Source organism: Corvus brachyrhynchos, unplaced genomic scaffold, assembly GCF_000691975.1.
Source record: "Corvus brachyrhynchos isolate BGI_N302 unplaced genomic scaffold, ASM69197v1 scaffold490, whole genome shotgun sequence".
NCBI classification, from domain to species: domain Eukaryota; kingdom Metazoa; phylum Chordata; class Aves; order Passeriformes; family Corvidae; genus Corvus; species Corvus brachyrhynchos.
Genome location: NW_008235774.1, coordinates 287,967 through 310,829, shown reverse-complemented (window position 1 = coordinate 310,829; position 22,863 = coordinate 287,967). Strand labels below are relative to the sequence as shown.

General features: G+C 34.6%; 1 protein-coding gene across 1 annotated transcript in view; it reads right to left on the bottom strand.

The window, feature by feature from the left end:
- KCNH7 (potassium voltage-gated channel subfamily H member 7) overlaps positions 1–22,863 on the bottom strand; it is a 218,032-nt gene that overhangs the window by 22,618 nt on the left and 172,551 nt on the right. Inside the window, exons 10-15 of the mRNA XM_017726979.1 lie at positions 22,671–22,861; positions 17,649–18,048; positions 16,981–17,180; positions 7,127–7,379; positions 3,507–3,712; positions 705–804 (exon numbers count right to left, since the gene is read on the bottom strand). Coding sequence (XP_017582468.1) covers positions 705–804; positions 3,507–3,712; positions 7,127–7,379; positions 16,981–17,180; positions 17,649–18,048; positions 22,671–22,861 — 1,350 coding nt within the window. The remainder of the gene's footprint in view (positions 1–704; positions 805–3,506; positions 3,713–7,126; positions 7,380–16,980; positions 17,181–17,648; positions 18,049–22,670; positions 22,862–22,863) is intronic.

Here is a 22,863-nt window from a genome sequence, read left to right as displayed (position 1 = left end):
CTATGAGTATCAGTTTCGCTGTCTTCATGACTGTTGCTGTCTGACCATAGCTACTGTCCTCAGTTCCTGGTATTTAGCAGTACTGAAAATTGGTGAAAAGGTTTAAGGTTTCAATGAATTTTCCTTCATTAGGTTTACTCCCAAAAGCCACTAATGTGAATGTAAGCACATAAAATGTTACCTAAACTTTTGCCAGAACAACCTTTTACACATTATCGTGTGAATCGAAATTGGGCTATGGTGAATCTATTGTGTCCTGAAATATTTAAAATTTTTAAGCTTTAAAATATTTCAATTCCAGGGAGAAACACTACCTAGCATCAAGTTCAACAACGAACTTTGCTGGGGAAATAAAATAATCCACTAGACTAGGTTCTCCACACAGTTTAAAACATCATGTCTCAGAAAATAGCTATTAAGAGATAATATACATATATATGTGCATGCCTCAAAGGCAATAAGGTAGCTTAATAACGGAATGGCTCTTCACTGATAGATGTGAAGTCATAGAAGGGTAAAACATGTATCTTCTAGTTATACATAAGCATATAGGATGCAGAGAGTATTTTTGTTGCCCAGCTGGATTCTCAAGGGCTGCTCCAGTAACAGCCAACATCAGGACCCTAATGTACCCAGCATTATCAAGTGAAAAACCAAGGAATAATGAGGTGGTGCTGTCTAATGTAAGAAATGAAGTTAATTACCTTTCTCTATTTCACTTTGGAAGGACAATTTCCGTCTCCGTAGTTTGCAGTTATCTCCATCCGTATCATTGGTAGTTTGTGATCTTATAACGAGGTCAGACTTGATTAACGAAATATGAAAAAAAAAAAGACAGATTAGTCCCATGTAAAGAGGGCAGGTGATTGCCCTATTTGCAATAGGTGATTGACTGTTAATCACGTTCAAGCTTTAAAAAAGGCAATATTAAAGTCAGTCTGCATCAGGCTCTCCATCAGCAGCTAATGAATGGAATTGCCCAAGGCTAACATTAAAAAAAATTATGCAAATTGAGCAAAACCAACACTGTCATCACCTAATGGTGAAATACAATTATCCTGATAGTAAGTTTACATGGAAATACATGTGTTCATGTATTATTTTCATTATTATTATCAGCTTCTCTGAACTTGCACAGATATGGTTTACATAATCTTAGAGAAATTAATGAAAAAAATTAAATTACCTCTAACAGAGAATGTATACTATTTCAAGAAGTGGTGACTGATTGCAATTATATTTATACTTAATTCATGGTAATGATTATAAAGGTTACAATAATTTAAACAATAATTTTAAAGGTTATATTTTACAATAAATACAATACTGACAAGCATCAGGCACTTCACCTCTCATTATTTTATCTTTCTGGATCCTCCCTACCTCTTTATCAGATTTAGATCATTCGATATTTATTTCTGTAGCAGAACAAAATGTAGTTTATTTCTATCCATCTTAAGAAGATTGCAGTGCTTTTTTTTTCAGTAGATACAAGATGCATTTAACCCTTATTTTTTCTACTTACTTAAAAATAAGAAATGTACAAATTAGCAAATATAACACCAGTTTTGCTCTTTGTATACATACCCATGGCATTGGCTTCAGCCTACTTCTCTTCCCTGTGCTAGTGAGGTTTCCCATACCACTCATATAAGCAGATTTGCATGTGGGAGAAGGGCAGAGGGGCACTGGGAAGTGTTTACATCTTTCTCTATTCCCTTCATTGTAAACCTGGCAAGTAATGTGCTTCAGGGGTGGCCCATTGGTAGAATAACTGCAGGAAGGAAATTATACTTTTACACAAATAGGAGGGCAAGAGCAGAAGTTGAGGCAGAAGCACCTATTATTCTGATAACTAATTCAGATCTGAATGATGTTTTGAAGATGAGAATGTGCTCAATGCTTCTTTTGGGGGATGATTTTCTGGCTTGCAATAGACAGTGGAAAGTAAGTGGAATTTCTAGAGAAAAATGGTGATTTTGCAAGCTCAGAAGCCTCTCCTGCCTTCCTTGTCTCTGGGAAGACTAGTGATTTTTAATCAGTGGCTGGTACAAAACTAAGGAATAACAACTGAAGAATTTCTGAGGTAAATAAGAAGTGTGAAATTTCTTTGTGTTCTCACAAAAGAGAAGATAGATTAAAAAAGTAATTTCTCAGATCTGAGGAAAAAAAAATGATAAAATATTGATGACAATGTAATTGCAAGAAATAATTGCTCAGACTTAAATCATTAACGTGAAATTATCCTCAAGAAATTTTTCAAACATATGGACATTCAGTTTTAACTTAAATTTATCACTAGACTATACATTCATTCTGTTGTATTTCACCTGTAATTAATAATTATGATCTTTACAATGCATACAGAAGGATGACTGAAAAAAAGAATATAATTGGTCTTTTATTTTTGGAATGATATTTTACTTAAAAAGGCTCATAATATAAAGAAGTGACATTTCTTGTCAGAAGTTTTATTCGTTATAATTTTTAAAAAAAGGTCCACATATGATTAGCAAAGATTTCTCTATGATTTACAGCCCAAAACTTAGTGTTCTTTTTCTCTTTTTTTCTTAGAAGGCCTTTGAGGCTAAATTATGTTAGTTCCTTCTCACTGAAGCTCTGTTGTTCTTTAAAGTGTAGTCAGAAGCCACAAAACAGCAGTATCTCAGAAATAATTAAATGTAAACCAGTCATTCTGTGGGCAGTGTAGTCCCTGGCTTGTGGCCAGAGCTAGTGGACCTGCAATCTTCTGGGGAAGATTTTAGCCTCAGCAGCATGAGCTGGGCAAGAGAATTTCCCTGCTCCCCTTCTGGCCAAACATCCACTTTCTTTCCCAGTCAGACTAACCCTGTCAGTCTGAAATGAGGAAACACTGGTGGTATTTTGACCTTCCTGAAGATGTAATTTGTGCAAAAGGGGACACTTAGGACAGTCACTGTGGGAACAAGAGACCAAGAAATGCCTGCAAATCTGAAGACTGAGTGAAAGTTGAAAAGTCCCTTGTAAGTTTTTAGTCTCCTAGGAGGTAGAGTGCATGCCAAGATAAGGGAATTAACAATTGGTATTTGAAAGGCAATTAAATATTTTCTATTGCTAGACACAGAATGAATCTGGATAATCTGATTTATCCTTATTTTATGGATGTACAATTACATTTAGTGTCAAAAGTTCCCCTTGTGGTGACCTAGGCTATAGTCATCTGAAAAAAAACATATTTTCCATGGCTTTAACAAAACCCCTCTGGGCGAAGCCTTAATACTATTTAAATATAGAACCAAATCCTGTTAGATTAACATCATCTGAATAATTTCATTGACTTCTGCTGAGTTTAACTGACTTCAGTAGAAGCAATCAGGTGAGTATATTTTTTTAATATAGGATTTGGCCTCAGGATTTTAGCTTTTCATTTTGTTAACCTTGGTTTTTCAAATGCTGTTTTCAAGTTTTGTTACTGTGGGACAGATTTGGCCCAATATTAAGAAAGAAAAATCACTTATTGTATGTACCTTTGCAGTTTCATCTCTCAGATTAAAAGTTAGTTCTAGATTGGTGAGGAAGAGATCAGAAAATTCAGGGTACATATCCAAAACTTCTAGTAGATCTTCTCTCTGGATCTTATGTAAGTCACAGTAAGTTAAAGCTCTTACATCTGCATTTGACTTTCCTGGTTTTGCATAAAGATGTACCATCTCTCCAAAAATATCATTTTTCCCTGCAGAAAGAAAATTAAACAAAGATTATTATTTTCAACATGAATAAGCCATTAAATTGAATGATGTATTTCTTTATGATAGTGGCATAGAATACTTGATTTTACATGAAGTGATACAACCAAATCACCATTGCACATATATAAAGAGGAAGCAGTATTATTAAGTATTAAAAGTGAAATTATTGAAAATACATAGGCATATAACTGGACTAAATGAAAGTTTCATCACAATTTTTCTTCAGTTTCATCAAAACAACATGACTTGTGCAGGTTCCTTTGTCCTTTCTTCTAAAAGCATTATTTGGTGATTTCAATCATATTGTTATGAGCACAAAGATGCAATTTCTATTGTTCAGTCCAGTACAGCATTTGTCTGGCCTGTAATAATCATTTTTTTAAGAATTACATGAAGAAACCAACCATACTTGAAATATATTTTAGTAGAAAATTACTTCATTTTTATATTTTTTGGAGGGAATGCAAAACGTCTAAGATGCAGGCGTTCTTTTGAATAAGCCCCTTAAACACGTCTGTTTTGATACCATTACAGTTCTTCCAATCAATGTTGACACATTTGCAATAGGTGTTTGTTAGGATTGTCATCTCTATTTAATTGCTCATTTTTGCCAAACTGCACCTAACCTTCATCAATGCAGAGCAGCTGCACCTGTAAACCAGTGAAAATATGCTCTAAACTAAGGGTTTCAGGGTTACCTGCAAAATGGGGTTTGGGGAGGAACTAAGAAAACACTTGCGGAAAAGAATAGTGATCATAGCATGGGAGAAGCAGCAGATTGGTAAAAAAGAATACAGTGGTGATTTTTTGACTCTGTTAAACATTTGTGCCTTTCAAATTAGGTTACTAAGAGTAGGTCTGGTTTCTCCATTTTCTAAAAAGGAAGCTGAAAACTACAGCTAAAAAATACAAAAAATAATTTAAGGCCTGATTTACAGTGAGGGTCTTAAGGAACATGGGAAGATTAAGAGATAACCTGATTATATTGCATATATTCTTTAGAGAGGAAAAATTATTTGGGATTCAATGCCTCTGGAATATGAGAAGGAATGCATAGGAAGAACCAATGGAAAGAAATTGAAGCAAGATAATTTTGTACTGGAAATAAGCACACATTTTTAACAGTAAAGGTGATTAACTATGGAAATAAACTGCCAACAAAAGTGATCCTTTTTTCATCTCTTCATATCTTCAGAGCAAAACCTCTTGTTTTTATTTCGTCAAACACAGTTCATTAGACGTAACAGTCAAAGATAGGAAATGTAACAGGAGTCAGTAATGTAACAGGGGTTTGCCAATATAGTCCTTCTGTCCTAAATGTTTATGAAATCAGAGGTCCCTATTCAAGGCATATAAAACCTGTGTAATGAGAGTATTGACATGGTTGTAGTAGTTTTATATCTTGTCTGCAAAGCTGAAACAGTAGATTTCAGAGACATTGTGTTTTCTAAGGATTTGATGCAGAATTACTGTTGCCAGATCAGTATTAAAGAAACTTAACTCATCCACATCAGACAGTGCTGATGATTTGAAGAAAACTGGTGGAGAGACACAACATTTCTCAGAACACTTTGATTTCTTTGATGATGTTGCAATACTTGTTAAGGGTGAAAATTTCATCCATGCTACCTCTGTTGGAATACTCTGTTGTCCAGAGCACAAAGCACTGAGTGTTTTTTATGTCCATTTTTGTGTGTGGGTTTTTCAGAAAGAGGAATTAACTAAAAATATTTGACTAAGTATTGATAAACTTTGTTAGGTTTCTGAGTGATTTCAATGCAGAGTAATTTTCCTTTGAATCATCTATCCTTTTTCTGCACATTCTTCAAGATACCACAGACTCATTCACTGGAGCCAGGTATGGGCAGATTCCTGCCTCATGGATCATGCAACAGATGTGGGCTCAGTTTCTTCTGGATGCAGTTGTGCACGCCTGTCCTTATGTCTGACCTACCATTCCTGGGAGAGTGAGGCTCCAAACTGCAGTCCCTGGTGTGAACAGCTATAGGCCAGAAGAGATACAGTAGCATGGCCCTGCAAATACCTGGGTTTCTGCTGCAGTGTGAGAGCACAGGGATCTGATGTGCATAATATGAAAAACTTGACCAGTCTGCATCTTTGGCCCAGGAAGGAATTGATGAATCCATAAAATTGTCAGTTTGTCTTGATTGCAAGTGCAACAGAAATAGTACAGAAATTTACATGGTTTTGATGTGAGAGATTAATTCCTTGATGAACCACACTGCTCGTAATCAGGGAAAGACTCTTACACAGTTAAGTAAAAACCTCACAGTGTTATACTTGCATGCTCCCTACTTTGCTTGTGCCTAAAGCTGGCCCAGCTGATGAGATGCAACAGCATGACATGATGAATTATCTTGATAACACTATCTAAACCTAGGGAAGGATTGCTTTAGGCACACCTTTGTTCTGCTCACATATCCACCCTGCAAAGTACAAACAGAATAATCAGTCAAAAGTGGGTTAATAGCAACCTACTGCCCCCAGTCCACCTCTTGCTTCAGCTGCTTTTCAGACTGTAAGTTCCTGCAGTGGCCAATTAACAGAAAGACAACATACGAATGATATTACAGCTGGTATAGGCTTCTGTACAGCAAAATCCTTACTCATCTATTCAATTATTCTTTCCATTTATATTACCTAATATAAAATTGGAGAAAAAAAATCTGTAGTCAAGTTTAGGTAAGGTTTTAGTTATTTTACTTTTAATATTGCTATAGCTAATGAAGTCTTACTGGTTTCACATAAGAGCTATGCCCAGTTGCAGGTGAGCTCCCAGCTGGACTGAGCATTGTCCTGAGCCAACTTTGTTAGGAAAGAAAACAAGTAACTCTCATGCTATACAAACAAGAATGTGTTAGTAAGAAACATAGGGGAAACACCGGTGTTACTACATCTAGATCAGATTAATGTTATTCTCTTCTTTTCCTTTATGCCCAGTGGGCAGAAACAGATATTTCTGAAAATCTCTACGAGACGTTTTGAACGCCCAGAGTAGATTGCTCCAGTTAGCAAATAGGGGAGTCTACGTGTCTCAATACCTTCATCACTGTTAAAAAACAGGTGGGTCTTGACTTTTGATCTTACAACATAATCAGAACTGGAATAACTGGATATCTGCTTGCCTCAACTTGCAGCTTGCCTTTTACCTAGGAATTAATGTGACTAAAGATAAATCTTTAGAAATCCAAAGAAGTGGGCTCTTTGGTGCTCATGAATTATTACAGTAATGTAGACTTTTCTTCTTAAATTATTTTTTTACTTGATTTCAAATAATAGTGAGTAAAACATTTACAAATTTCCTGTCCCAGGAACAACAATAAATATTTCTTTTGAAAATCGTACTCTTTTAATATGCCTTGTAATAATGTACTTACCAAGAATGGCTACAACAATGTCACTCTTAAGGATTTCAATGGAGCCTCTTGACACAAAATAAAGAGCAGTGAGAACATCTCCACAGTGCACTAAAGTGTCTCCAGGAGGTGCATGTGTTGTCTTAAATTTCATAGCCAAAGCTCGAAGACAGCCTTTACTGGCCCCCCGGAAAGCTTTGCAATTCTGAAGCAAATTTTGGTTGAGGTGCAAACAAATGTCAGCTTGTAAGCATTCTGGAAACCCCTTCAGGACCTGGAAAGACAAGCATAAGGATTTCATGCTAATGCTATGAAAGTTCTTTTTATAATTTTTATTTTTTCTTCCTGGACAAAGAGAAAGAAGTGACCTATGTGGCTCTAAGAGCTGTAGGATTGTTAAAATTCAACAAATGCATAGTATAATCTATATTGCAAAGCTTTTACAATGTGAGCACTCATATAAATACTAACCTATATAGTAGTTACAAAATATGCTATTAAGATTTCTTTCATTGCAAGAAATGGTATCAGGGTATATGAATGACTATACTGCAATAAAATAACAAGTAAGACAGTTAAAGGGAGAATCTCGACTGAATTTCACCTATTTGGACTGATATATCTATATCCTTTTTATCTATTGTCAAAGTACTACATTTATTATAAGAGAGGTTTTTGCTGAAATAAACATGACATTTTCACAATAAATATATTCTGCTTGCAAGTGTAGGTCTTTGATTTTTATCAGAAAAAGCAACATGAGCTATTGAAACAACAATGTTATGCAGATGTACATAGGCAGATGATTAGTTCAGCAAACTACAGGGCTACTTGCTGTGGTCCTTGCTCATCTCTTACCAGAACAACAGGAGTTTGCCTGAAGTAGAATCATGGGATTCCTCTTGGGTACCATGGCAACATGTTAATTTTGTTTAGAAGGAAAGAAGGGAGCTATTTACAATGTGGTCATTACGTGTAAGCTTTTCTAAATTGCCTAGGATAATATACCTCTGATTCTTTTAGAATCTACAAACATTTCTGCTACTGACTTCATGGGAATACTGTGAGTGACTCTGCCTGCTGACACATTATGACACACCACCTTTCTTTATTATGTCCTGTTATCTGCTGTCAGTGATGTGGTTGGGTCATATGCTTTCCCTGGGGACAGCTACAACTGTTGCATATTACTAAAGGCAAAATATGTACTGATGCTACAAGTCTTATGAATATGTGAACAGGATGTGTCTTTTTATTTGACCAGTCTATTATTTCGTCCTCGCTTATCTTCTGCACTGTTTTTTCTATAAACATGTAAACATTTCTGCAGAGAAAACACATATCCAAAATGCATTCACTTGTTGCTGTATTAATTTGTATTTCAGCACAAAAAAGTCTAGGCACTCACTCACTTTGCAGAAATATATTCACAACTCAAATCCCTTGCTAGTGAAGATGAACCCAATTCTGATATGAGGCTTCTGTCCACACAAGCCAAGCTATGTTTTAAAAATGAGATACTAGAACCTTAAACAGAGTGGAAATATTTCTATGATTGTTAATGGAAATCAATGCTGTGAAATAACAAACAATGTTTTAATACACATGTATACAACAATTTTTGAGCCTTAGGACATTACCACATGAAATTTATACATCCTCAGAAAATGCCAGCATTCAACAACACTGAGCAAAAGAAAATATGATAAATGAAAAGCTTCTGTGGTGTCACTCTGTTTTCAGTACCTATCACACCACTAGAAATAGCTTAGTGTCCAATTATGCTCTTTAGTTTAATGCAATTATATTGAAATAAAAAGGCTGTAGATTGTAGTAACTTATTTACTGAATGATAGTGAAAAACTGAGAAACAAATATGTTTACCAAATGATACAGGTGGAGAAAAATTGTGTTTATTTTGAAATTGTTCTCTAGTCATGTGAGTATAAAAGACCTATTTTGAATTAATTTGTTTGCTATGCATCTATCTAAACACAATTTAGAAGAGCTCCATTTTTATAGGATGTGAAATAGGAAATGTATTTTGAATTCAGAAGTTCTTACAAGAAAAGTGTATTTGAATTTTTAGGAAGTCATGAGCACTTAGAATATACTTAGAATAAATTGTTTTAATTTTTCACATCAGCTGTTTATCTGATTTATCAAGGGATTGTATTTTACCATTAAGCAAAACCCATGCAGACCATTTGTGTTGGTTTATATTTCTGAAGATACTTTGGATATTCCTTTATAGAAACAATTATTTTTATAATTAATTTACACTTATCGTGAAACTGTTATAAAATCATTTCATATTAGTTAATAATTATTTATATGCCAATAACATCTGACAGATACCAGGCTCTTTTTAAGCACCTGTGATTAAAAAGTCCCTGCTCCATGGAGCTTACACTCTAAAATAGTTTCATACATCAGAGAGGAAAGACATCTACTCTTTAATATCACAATTTTAAAATGCCCAGAAAGAAGACTAAATAGCATTTGTTTCCAATGGAGTTTGGAGATTACTCCATTAATACACGCTTAGAAATTCAAGAAAGAAGCTGATTTGAAGAAAAATTTGTTAAAACATTGGCAAAACCTACATTGCTAAAAAGAGCTTACCATATTGCACACATTGTGTGTAGTGAGGTATTAAATCTAAGTCCAGTAGCTGACACAATACAGAATTTGATGTTTCCAAACTAATTTTTATGCTGTGCAATACAGACAACATTTTGCCAACCCAAACCTCCAACTATTTGTTACATTTATTCTCATATTCTGATTTTCATTATGAAATTGCATTGAAAATTTTGTTATTATAATGTGAGAATCAACATCAACATCAAATTTGTACCCACACTGCCTATACTAAATATTAGAAAATCATCCATGCAGTCTTCAAAATAAATAATTGAAAATTATAAAACTAGAATTGCTCTTTAATAACATTATTATCAATGGAAAATCCAAAACTAATAAATAATTTTAATACAGATTTTAGTTTCAATTGTTCCATTCTTTTCCAACATGTTTCTATTGTTATACACAGTATTTCCTCAGCTGTGATTCCATGGGGCCCTGGTGAGAAAAATCTTGGATTCTCATGGTTAGAATAATGTTTGGAATCAGAACTCATGCATAATTCAAGAAATACATATAGATATTTTTAAAAAAACATGTAACAAGGCATAAAATCAGCTTTAGCTCTCCCCCCTTAAAAAAGAAAAAGTAAAGTAAAATAAAATCAGTTAGGATGCTGTGACCACAGGCTCCAGTTGTATCTCATTGGTAGTTATCAAGTCCAAGTTCAGTTATCTCTTCCTGTCTGGAATAAAACTTACTCCACGTCAAATAACATTGGCCTGCTTACAGAGGAGGATATTCATCCAGACAGATGTAAAACATTTTACATGGAATAAGTGATTGAGGATTCGTGAGGATAGTCAGGACATGCATGATTCATACTGCCTTGAAGAACGTGATCTTTTGTATGAGGAGAGGGAATCCAGCTTCATTAACTTCTTTTCTCAAGATGACAGTAAGGTATCACTCACACATGCATCAGCTACATTTTTGACAACAGACTTGGACACATCTTTGTGCCTTAATCTCAGGCAACAAGCAACTGTTTGGGGCAAAGATAACCTTGGGGTTTTTGGATAAATAATAAAATTCATGACAATTTTTAGATTTTCTATCCTTAGTTCTGGAAAAGGTATTGACATATGTCCCACAGAAGATATTTAGAAAGTATATAAACTGAAGTAAATGAAGATATTAGCTACAATAATTTTCATTAAACATGGAAATACCGCTTTCCATACCAACAAAACCACAGAATGATTGAGGTGGGAAAGGACTTCTTGTTGGAAAGATCATCTTGTTGGAAGGTCCATCCTCCCTGCTCAAGGAGGTCTACCTAGAGCTGGTAGCCAGGGCAATGTCCAGATGGCTTTCAAATATCTCTGAGGAAAGAGGTGCCACAGCCTCTCTGGGCAACTTCTACCAGTGCTGTTATCCTCACAGCAAAAATGTGCTTCCTGGTGTTTGGACGAAGCCTCCAGTTTCAGTATGTGCCCATTACCTCTGGTCCTGTCACTGGGCACCACTGAAAACTTGTTCCACCTTCTTTACACCCTCCCTTCAGGTATTCACATTGATGAGATCCTCTGTAAGCCTTTATTTCTCCCATCTGGCTGAACAGTCCCAGCTCTCTCAGCCTTTCCTAGTATGAGAGATGACTGTTTGCAGCCTTACAATCAAAGATACTCCTTTAATTCTGCATTTAGTCTTCTGTTGTGAGTTTCTCAGTTGAAAAATAGGTGGGATCATTAAATACCAAGCAGCAGTTGAAGAAAGCACAAGAGGGCTCTTGTGTGTTTTGCTGTGTTTGGGGTATGTTGAAACTAGTGACTGAGGCTTTCTTGTCCTAGAATCAGTCAGACTTGTTTATGAGTGGCAGGTGCCCAGCATATAGAGGGAAAGATAAAGGGAGACTGCCAAGTTCATCTGAGAATTTAATATGGCATAAACTGAAAGAGGATTCTGGTCCTTCTCCACATTATCTGTTTATTCCTGCCTTGTCTTGATCCCTCCTCATGAAATGGTTTGAGAAACTGATCCATGCAAAAAATTAATGCAGCAAAAGATTGAGCAGCTGAAGGTACAAAGAGGCAGAAATAAATTCACTTTGTGTCATGACCACACATATGTAGTATCTGGTTCTCACCTGCGTAAGAGAGATCTCAGGCTATGTTGACATTGGCATCATTAAGTGCTGAATAAAGTTGTCAAAATATTTGAATAATAAAATTTGAACTTTATATTAAAAATTAACCTTTTGTCTTTGGTAAGAATCAGTGAAATTAATTAATATTAATTCATATATTTGGTGAAATAACCTATGTATTTAATTTTCACCTTTCTACTAGCCACATAATTTTAAGGCTAACTTGAGACTCTTTAGCTGCACAAATTGTGCTGCTTAGATTTTGAATTAGGAACTCTGTCCTGCAGTAGCTCTTTCCTCTGATTAGGAAAGAAAGAACAAGGTCACAGGTGGCAATAATTCTGCTCCAGAAGCTCTTGGGCTCCACATAGAAAGTTTGTTTAAGAAAAATCCTCTTCTTCATACCGAATGATTTTTTTTTAATGTTCAGTATATTATAACAGCTGAGAGAAAAGAACAGCAGTATGTGATAATGAGCTAATTCACCTTTCAGTGAGATTGAAGCCTTATCAAGAATAGGATCTTTTGTTTTCAGTCATTGCCACAACACAGATGTGTGACACCTTTATGCTGAAATTAGTGAAACTGCAGTGGACCATTCTTCTATAATCTTATTACAGTTTCTGAGTACATATGAAAAGTGATCTCTGAGATATGATACACTGCTGAACAAGGAAGACAGAAAATTATTTCAGTTTGTTCAACTGTTGACTCCCTTACCAACAGAAAAGTTTTAAGTCTGTAGAAGTTGAAGATTGACCAGATCATATTTTTCAAAAAATATGATAGTTGAAAAATTAATTGCTCTTGTTTTTGAGATTTTAGATGACAATGCAGTGAGAAACTGATAAAGGATCATTTAGCAATAGATTGACATTCTTGAAAACATTCTTTTCTATGAGGTCTTCTTTTCTATAACTCAATTCAATGTAGACAATCACATTTTTTAAGTGGTCTTGTTACAGAAAATGAAAGAACAGGTTTACAGCTAATCACAAGGTACTTCCTGTCTGGTTTATATATCACGATTTCTGTTTTGACAAATAGACAAACAGAATTTCCAACATGATGACATATTCTCTCTGTTTAAGAATTTACTGCTAGGTTTTGTTCCAAACACATCTAATTTGCATTAGGCTTTTGATGGTACAAAGAATTTCTCCTTGCTGTTTTTTAAATTTTACCTTACTTTTGTAATCCTCTGCTTCAAATATATTAGTGGCACTGGCGATGTCAACCAGGTATCAGTGGCCAATTTCTTACAAAAGAAGCCTTAACAAGGCAATAGTGAACCTGCCCTTTATTTACTACAGTAGAATTCCTGGTTTAAGATAGGTGTGTGCTCTACTGTACTTGCATGATCACAGTGGCCAAGACAGTTATCACAATTCTAAAATTAATCATTGCTTGGATGCTTGCAGGAGAAATTGTACATTTATTTACAAAAATTATGACTTGCTCTCTCCTTTCATGATATTGGGCAAAACCCAAAACAAAAAGATATCTGTCCCAGATCCAAAGTTTTAATTAATGTTCACATTGGGCTAAATACTTTTCAGCTTGTCCCACTTAGTTCTTTGAACTCTTTTCAAATGTAAAATAAACCAATAAAGCTACTCAGATGCACAGAAGATCCATGGAAAGAAGGGGTGGGACAGGATTGTAAAAAATACATGCATAACTTAAAAAACCACTTCAAATACTATATAACTAATCTTTTTAGGGTAAGCATCATAGGCATGCTATTATCAGTGCTGGACTGATAATATGGGAATGAAAGAGGAAAAAGAAGGCAAAAAGAGTTTAGGAAAAACAGAACAGGATAGTTAAAAAAATATTATAAGAATTTGAATCTTTGGGACTGGTGACATCTTTCATGAAGCAATATGCATTGTAAATACTTTTTTTGTAATTTGACTTTGCCAGTGTATATCACGGGGACATGATTTAAATTATGCTTATTCTGTAGACTCAAGATTTTTATCCAGATTATAATAAATCCAAAATCCTGTTTATCCAGTCCATGCATAATTATGTGGAACTGTTTTTAACCAAAATACATTATGTAATGGAATATAATCAAAAAGATGTAGAAATAGAGCAGAAGGGAGCAAATGAACAAATAAACAAGGTCTCGGCATATTTCACCTGCAGGTCTTTAAAGCTAATTTTATGTTTAACCATTTCAAATAAGCATGAAATTCTATCTTCCAGTTTGCAATCTAAGGTGTAGAATTTTGTTTAGAAAATCAAGTTTAGTCTTAGTGCACTATTACTCCTGAGACTAAAAGGGTTTCTGTTTAATGGCTTTTTAACATTTTTTATTTTCCACTTTACCTGGGTTCTTAAATATATTACTGAGGATAATTTAAAACATCTTTTGAAATATATTCTCCAATGTTATTTTTATATATATATATATATGTGAGTATGTGTGTGTATATGTTGCATGTACATATATATATATAAAAAATATGTAAATTATTATGCATTTCATATTTCAACGGAAAAAGAGGACTTCATTTTTGAATTTTTTTCAGCTTTCAGTCATGAAATGAAAAAAAATTGGATGAAATTCTGCCTTCAGAATTTGCAAAAACTCCAAGTAAACATGGGCAGGAAATCAAACACATTTGTCTGAGGACAATATTAGTCCTTTGTTTTGTAAATGCAAATATTTCATGCAAAATTAAGTAAAAAACACATGCAAGTCCAACTCATATGCACATGGCTAATAGCCAAGAAAACTTCATTGGTGCGTGTGTTAACATGCATATATGGTTTAAACTAAGAGCATTCACACAAAGGAAAATGCAGAATGATCAGCAGCATGGCAACTTTGTCAGTGACATTCCTACAGAGCAACTACCTAATGCAAACCAATATGCACATGACCTTTTTTGGGCAGAGAAGCATGACTTGAGTTGTGGGGTAAAACAGTGATTAATAAACATGGTTAGATTAGCATTTTTTAATGTCTAAGTTTTAGTAACCATTTTGCCCCACATCTGATTCTACTTTGATTATTTCCCTTTGCTATCTACCCCTTCATCATGCAAAAAGTTACAATTAAAATTAGAAAGCATTGAACAAGCTCTAAACCCAACAGATAACATGGATATTCTCCACACTTTATACTGGAATTAAATTTGATATAAATACCTCCTGCTCTTACCAGTGGGTGGTGTTATTCCATGTATTTAGGTGTGAAGCAGACAGGAAAGAGATAAATCTTTCATAAGTACAACGTAAATCACACAATTCTCATATTATCCTTGTACTAAGTGTAATACATTCAAACTCAGTTTTAAAGGAAATTAAGTGATTGATATAAAACTTGAGGGATAGAACTTGTGAACAGAATAAGGAATAAAATACAACAAAACAAGATATTAAACTTGAGGGTTTTTCCACACTTTATTTAAAACAAATCCTCCATACTGCCTCACAATCATATTGCAGAATATGGGCTATTTAATCCATTTAATTGTTATTTCACATTAAAGACAAATCCAAGACTAATTTCAGTACACCAATTTCTGAATTATGCAACTTTTCACGTGACAACATGCAGTTATAGTTATTATTTCATGTGAAATAAGTTTTTAGTACATCCATTAGTGGTAATGAATTAGTTAAGGCATACATGATTTTGTAATATCTTCAGAAATAATTCAATGAGCTACTTTAGGCTTAGGTTGAACAATTAAGGGCCTGATCCTGCAAAGTGCTGAGTACCCCACAATTCCATTGCCATCAGAAGGAATAAGGGCTATTTAGTGCCACACAGGATGAAGCTACTGATGCTGCCTTCCACTGCAGTAATCCCCAGAAAAGATTTATACAGGTGTCCTTGTCCTGCCCTGGGGATATTATCCCTCTGGAGGGACACTCATGGAAGTGGCAGGTGAAGCCCAATATATTAATTTTCTATCATATTTTTAAGATCTGCTTTACTTAATGGTAACCATAAAGTCAAACTGTCAGTGATTCACCTGTATAGAAGATGTTAATCAAGACCATTGTTTCTGCTTACTGCATAAAAGCATAGTACTCTGACCATCATTCGGAAATGTATGTACAGATACCATGTGAAAACTGTTCAAATGTATGTCAAAATTTTGGAAGTTGATTTCTATTTAAATTGTTACAAAAGTGTATAGATTTTCTTGTTCTTGACAGCTTTCTGCAGAGTTCTGCAAAGTTTCTAATCTCCAGCTCTGAACAGCTTTGGAAAGCATCCCTACAGAGACACAGATTCACAGGTCCTCAAGATGCACAGTTCCCTCAATGTCTTCAAACTGATGTTGATTTTTCAGAAAACATATTTCTTTGACTTTTCAGAAAAAATCTATCTCCAGAAAAAAAGCCAGAGATACAGATGCTTACTTTTGCTCACTAGCAGATTGTCATTCCTTTTTAGCTAGCCATATATTTATAGAAGGAGAGATTACAGGGGCTTTTTTATCAAAACCAGAAAGTATGAGTATTATTCCTTGTCACTTCCTAGAAATGAGTTTCTGTGGATGGCTAAATGGTTAGTAATACTGTGTTGATTTTCAGTGCAGAATTATGTGGCTTGTATATGCAAGTGAATTACTTTTCAGGCTATCATGTGATTCAAATATTTCTCTTTGAAAAGAGCAGCTACACCTGCCTGCTCCTCTCTTCAACCCATTCCCAATATACCTGTTCAAGATTACACGGAAGTATTTTGAAAAGAATTGAGCTCTGTGGGTTTTATAGAACAGTAACTCTATAGATATTAACACAGGTACTCTTGTTTGATACTGGAAGTGGAAAATCAGGGCAAAGAACAAACAAAATTCTGGAACAGCTATGTCTGAAATAAGAAACCTATGTTTTTTTTTTTCTCTATTTAAGCTTATAGGAGTCACCTGCAGTTCTCAAGCTTTCTGATACAAAGTGAAAATTGAGATTTCTGATATACCTGGTGATAACCTAGGCAGTGAAATGTCTGGATGTCAAATATGTAGTGGCTCAATTGTCAATAATTGAGTATATATCCACCTTCTTAAGCTTGTACTTTTACAGCTTATAAAGACTTACAGTCTCTTTTTAAGTTCTCATGCATTTATCTATTCCTCAGCATCTCTGCCTGAAAAACAGAAGAACATACCATGTTCATGTCAATGCCATTGGTGTAGGTCCACGCATGCTGGAAGTATTCCTCCAGTCGCTGCCGCAGAGGGTTTGGGATTTGATGAAAGCGTATGAACTCCTTCACTCGCAGCATCTGCATGTGATACCGTGCAGTTCCCGAGTAGAGTCTTTGGATTATTGCAGATACATTTCCAAAAATGCTAGCGTACATTAATGCTGGATTAAATAGAAACAAAACTTTCTTAAGTCATATCGTTGGGCTTTGCAGATGAGTATGGCTAAGTAAAAGTTAAGAACAAAGAGAAGAGTTAAAAAGGTATGCATACATTTATAGGTTCAGTTTTAAATTAAAAAAAAAAAAAGATTATCCAAATATGGACTATATGGGCTATAATTTCCTAAATCCACTCAAAACTCACTTTCTTAACCTATACAGGAATTGCTTACAGACACTGATATACAACACAAATCTTCTGACAGTTTGGATAACAGATTTTGAGTAGTCAAGCAACTTGATTACTTCCTGACACTGAATGAGTCACAACATATTTTTGCATACAACATTCTTTTTAGGAATTTGCCCTTCTGGCTGCATGCTTATAATCTTATTAGCTTAGAATGTTAAGCCATTTGCTCAAACACAGAGGAAAAAAAAAGATTAAAATCCACGATAAAATTACTTACAGCCAATCAACATGACACAGATGGAAAAGATTTTCTCTGAGTTGGTGTTTGGAGACACATTTCCAAATCCTACACTTGTCAGACTGCTGAAGGTAAAATAAAGTGCTGTAACGTATTTGTCCTTGATGGATGGTCCAGAGCTTGCATCACTCTTATTGTAATGCTTTCCTAGTTGTTCTCCTAAAGAATCCAACCAGCCAATCTTGTGAGCCAAGTAAGGCCTTTCTACATTTCCAATGGCATACCAAATGCAAGCAAGCCAGTGTGCAATTAGTGCAAATATGCACATGAGGAGCATCAGAACTGCAGCACCATATTCAGAGTATCTGTCCAATTTCCGTGCTACCCTCACTAAACGCAGCAGTCTAGCTGTCTTCAGAAGGCCTATTAACGTAGTTGTCTGTAAAAATAAGACAGAAATTAGTTTTCCCCATCAGCAAATGTATTCTCATGAACAATAAGCATGAATAAACCATTTTCAAATTCCATTATTTTGAGAAATCATCAAAATAAGTAGAAGAACCCATTTCAATGTAATCTTAATTTCATTTTCTTTAAACTATCAATTTCATTATAAAACCAGGGAATAAAATAAGAAATGTACATTTAAAATCATGATATATTGAAGTTGTTATTATGCACTAGATACTCTTCCATGTTGAATATTTTTCTTGATCTGGACTCTTCAATCCACCATAATGGACTTAATGATCCAATAGATTCATGGTTTTTAACATGAAAAAATCTGTAAGTTATTGGAACTACTCATGATATATGACTGTCCACATAGATAATAAATATTTTTGAACAAAGCCGTGTGACTGTATTTGATCCTAGCTTAGAAACTCCTTGCAATGCTCTGGCACACATATTCTAGAAAAGAGAAGTACTAGGGCAGAAATGTCCCAAAGAGTATATCTACAAGATTCTTCCTGTTTGTAATGGTATGAACACATACAAGTAAAAAAGGTGAAGCACTGTGAACAGAAAATCATAGAAAAGTTACTCCAGATGAATCTTTTTGCATCTTTCAGGTGTAGTGGCAAGAGCCAGTAATAAAAATACTATACCACTAGAAAAATAAATTGGAGCAGTTTTAAGCATTTCAGGAATGTATTCCAAGCTTTTTAGTGCAGACTTCTGCTATTATTCATTGCAGCCTCTTTGAAGCTCTGATCTTTTTAAAGGAATCTAAAGGTTATTAATACAAGTTTGCAAATTTCAATTAATAAATCATTTTCATACTTGCTAATTCCTTGTAGAAGGGATGGACAGCATTGTAAATAGGACAACTGGACTAAAAAACCCCCTCAGCTACCTTTTTTCCTTGCATCAAGTCTGAACAGATATTGAAGTATTCAGTAAATGCCAAGATTGAACACATTTTTAATAAGTTGCTTGGTTTGGTTTTTTTTAACATGCATGTCATTACATGACACTTAACACTTACATGACACATGACACTTAACAAGAAAAGTTTTCCAAGCCTCACAAAGCACTCTGACAGTAGTATGCATCACATTAAAGCTTTCTTGCAACAAGTACTAAACTAGTTTTCATGTTTTATTAAATCCTTGCATTTACCATATTTCTGAGTAAAACCCCAAAGCCCTTGGAACAAAACAAGAGTCTTTCTTGGCTGCATTTATCAGTGGACAACTCAATAAATTGTTCATATTTTCTGAGTAAATGAGCAAGAGGAAAATGTAGGGTAACACTCCTTAGTTCAGTTTAACATCCCAAATAATAACTTCAGGGTGAATTTCTCATTACCACGTAAAAAAGATTAGTGACCTCAGTAGTCTGAAAGACCATATCCTTCAAAATGCTATGCCTAGGCTGAGATTCAGAAGCATGTGAATATTGTGATTAGGTAATTTTTTTTGTAAGGTAGATCAGGCTTAAATATTTATGATCCTTCAAGAAAAGCTAAGATTTGTTTTTAGTGGGGTGTTTGAAACATTCTGTTACAGATGTAGTCATATCTCTACATCATGCAAGAGGCTGCATATTCTTACAGTGCCCCTTAAATAGATCAGATGGTAGATTGTGAATCTACAGTATGTCAGCACTGTTCCACCCCATTCTTAAGTTAAAACTTGCTAATATTATTCATCCTCAGTGTCAATCCTATACTTAGATACATCAGTTTGAGCTCTGGAGTATTTGGAAGGTATATAACACAAGAAAACTCCATCTCTTCAAGGATAAAATCAACATGAATGAGACTTGATATGCTTTAAAACATCAAGAAACTCATCCTGAGTTCTAATTTTCTTTAACACAGTGGAGAGGTTTTAACACCAAAATACAGCTGGTGGTAGAGGTGAAAAGCATGGTTCACAAGTTTTAATGTGCCTTACATGCTGTCCCAGCACAGAGGTAGCCTTCATATAGTAACAGTACACCTTCCATGTGTCACTTGGCCAGGGACAGAAGTTCTTGGTTTCAGAACTACATCTCATGCAATGCAACTTTGTTGGTGTGCTGGAATATTTTGATCAGCACAACACTCAAGGAGGCAGGGGTCCTATTCTGTTAGTTACCTTACCTCATCTGGTGCCAACAATTAATGTCTGCAAAGAGCAGTCTGATAGATGCTGCTCTCTTCTCTGGATTGCTAGCTTCTCTGTTTTCATCATACCTATCTGCTGGACTACAAGTTCAAGAATAGTTGATCACTATTATAATCACATCAGAGTCTTTTATTTTCTCTTCTTTTCTCACCATCTACTCCATATTTTTATCTTCCCCAGTATGAGGGAAGCCACCTAACTTTTACAACATACACACACAAAAGAGAGAATTATTTGCTACCAACCATCATCATTTTGTGTTGAGTCTGCTTAAGCAGAAAAAAAAAATTAAAATTACATTATTTCCCTATTATAGAAATTGGAAAGTCAACGGTCCAACTCTGTTGCTTTCCTATAGTTGAAAAAGTATGGCTCAAATAGAAGCATTCAGATAGTGCTGCATGTGGTATTTGGATTATTATTTCCTGTCCTTTCAAGACTCCATTTGGTATCAAGGTGTTTTAAAGCTGCATGAGCACATATGGAGCTCTCTTTAGAGCTTATGTTGTTTAATAAAAAGACTATTCAATACAATTTTTCATTGGGGATCTTCTTTGAAGAATCTCTAGATAAAAAAAAAAAAAGAGCTATTTCATAAAAAAGATAACCCTTATGACTGAAAATTTCTATTAAATGAAAAATGCTCCATTCTGACAGTTTTATGTTTGCTTCTTGCTAAACTATCAAAAAGGGATTATTGGTGAAATATTACAGGTAGCAAAGTAGGAAGAAAAACTGCAGTAAGTAGCAGCTTAGAAAAGTGATTGACATATTCAATACCATGAATGAGAGAGAAGCCGTGATGGCATGGTGAATGGGACATAATCTATATAGTGTCATTGCTGCTTAGATACACAAACCAGTTTTTTCAGGTCAATTACTAGATTTTGAGGGGATAAAGAATCAATTTACTTACACCTGCAATAGTGAAAAAGTCATTACATGGTCCAATAATTTCTGTTTCCAATTCCACATTTTTATATTTGTCTATTTATCTGCAAGAATACACTTGTTTGTTACTGTAATCTGTAACATTATCTTATGTTAAAGTTATCCCTTTAGCATGACTTTAGCACCTGGCATTTCACTCTTAAGCGCATCTGTAACAGGGGAGGTGTGTAAGAATGATGTTCAGGGGCAAATCCAAAAAGGACTCCTTAAATGAACTTTGGAATTGGTCCCTGTTGTAATCCTTTATGTTCCACACTTCTAATCATTGAATATAATTTTTGGCAATGATAAGTGCTCAATGATCAGAAAGGGATGCAGACCATGCCTGAAGGGGAATGCTGTAGTCTGATTTAGAAGTAATGCCATTATGAAAATGTTTGTCTTTCATGTACCTGTGCTTTCAAAACCACAGAAGAAAATTATCTGCAGAAAGATTGAGACCAGCCACAGATAATGAATGCACAGGTGATCAAATTTTCTCTTAAATCTCTGATCTTTTTAATCACCTTCTGAATAAAAAAGTTCTCTTCTGGTAAGAGAACTATTAACATGTTCCCTCTGTCCTTTATATTACTGTCTCTCTTCTTACTGCTTTCCTTAATAAAATTTATTTTTACTGCATGGTTTTATCTCATGTTTCTCTAGACTCCTTATTTACCTTTTGCTTGGTTTGCTGCTTTTAAAAAAAACAACTTCTTCATTCTGTGCATCACAGAAAAGTCAAACCCAACTCTCTACTTGTTAGTTCATTTTTCAGGAAAAATATATTATGATTTTAGCCCTTCTTAAATTAAATAAAATTGTTTGGAAGAACTGGATCAGGGATCCAGAATATAGCATACATTTTATACACCTTTGGGCCATTTTTGGATGCATATATTGAACAGTTTTTTACTCCAATGTACAGACAGAGTGAGGAGATAGATCATGTCTGTCAAGGCTAACCCCAAGTAATCTTTTTTTTCTTCTTCTGATAGTCCATATTCTTGATAAAATAGACAACAGCCACATCTCTTTGAAAACTAGTATAGTTTATGCTACAACTAATCTATTTTCTGCTAAGTAAACATCTGATCTCAACATTTTGAACACAGAAAATTTATTTTAATGATGCAATGCCAACACAGCACTTATATGCATCATGGGCAGTTTTTACAAAGTAAGCGACAAATCAAAGCGGCAGTTCTTAGATAAAACCATTTGACCAAGTCATCCATACGCAATATATTTATTATTTCTAAAGACAGTATCAAATATGGTATAACTGAAAAATACTAGCTAAATCATTCAACGATTCAGCAATGATATTAGCTCTTGTCAATGAAAGCTAATATTGTATATTATTCTACAAAGGAACATTTAATTTTAGTTTAAAAGATGGGATGGAAATACTAAGCAGCCTATTAAATGACAAGCAAAAAATACTTTAGGATACATAGGATACCACTGTGAAGTAATAAATTAAGATTTAGATTTCTAATTAATTTAAGCTTACCTCTTCAGAGCCAGAGCCAAAAATCAGCAGGTCAAAAGGTATTGCAGCAACCATGTCAATTAGGAACCAGCCTTTGAAGTAGTGAATTGCTATTTTTGCTGGGTCACTTACCACTTCTTCATTCTGGTTTACATATGTTGTTCTGAAGTTTATTAGAATGTCAATGATAAACATAATATCCACAATTAAATCT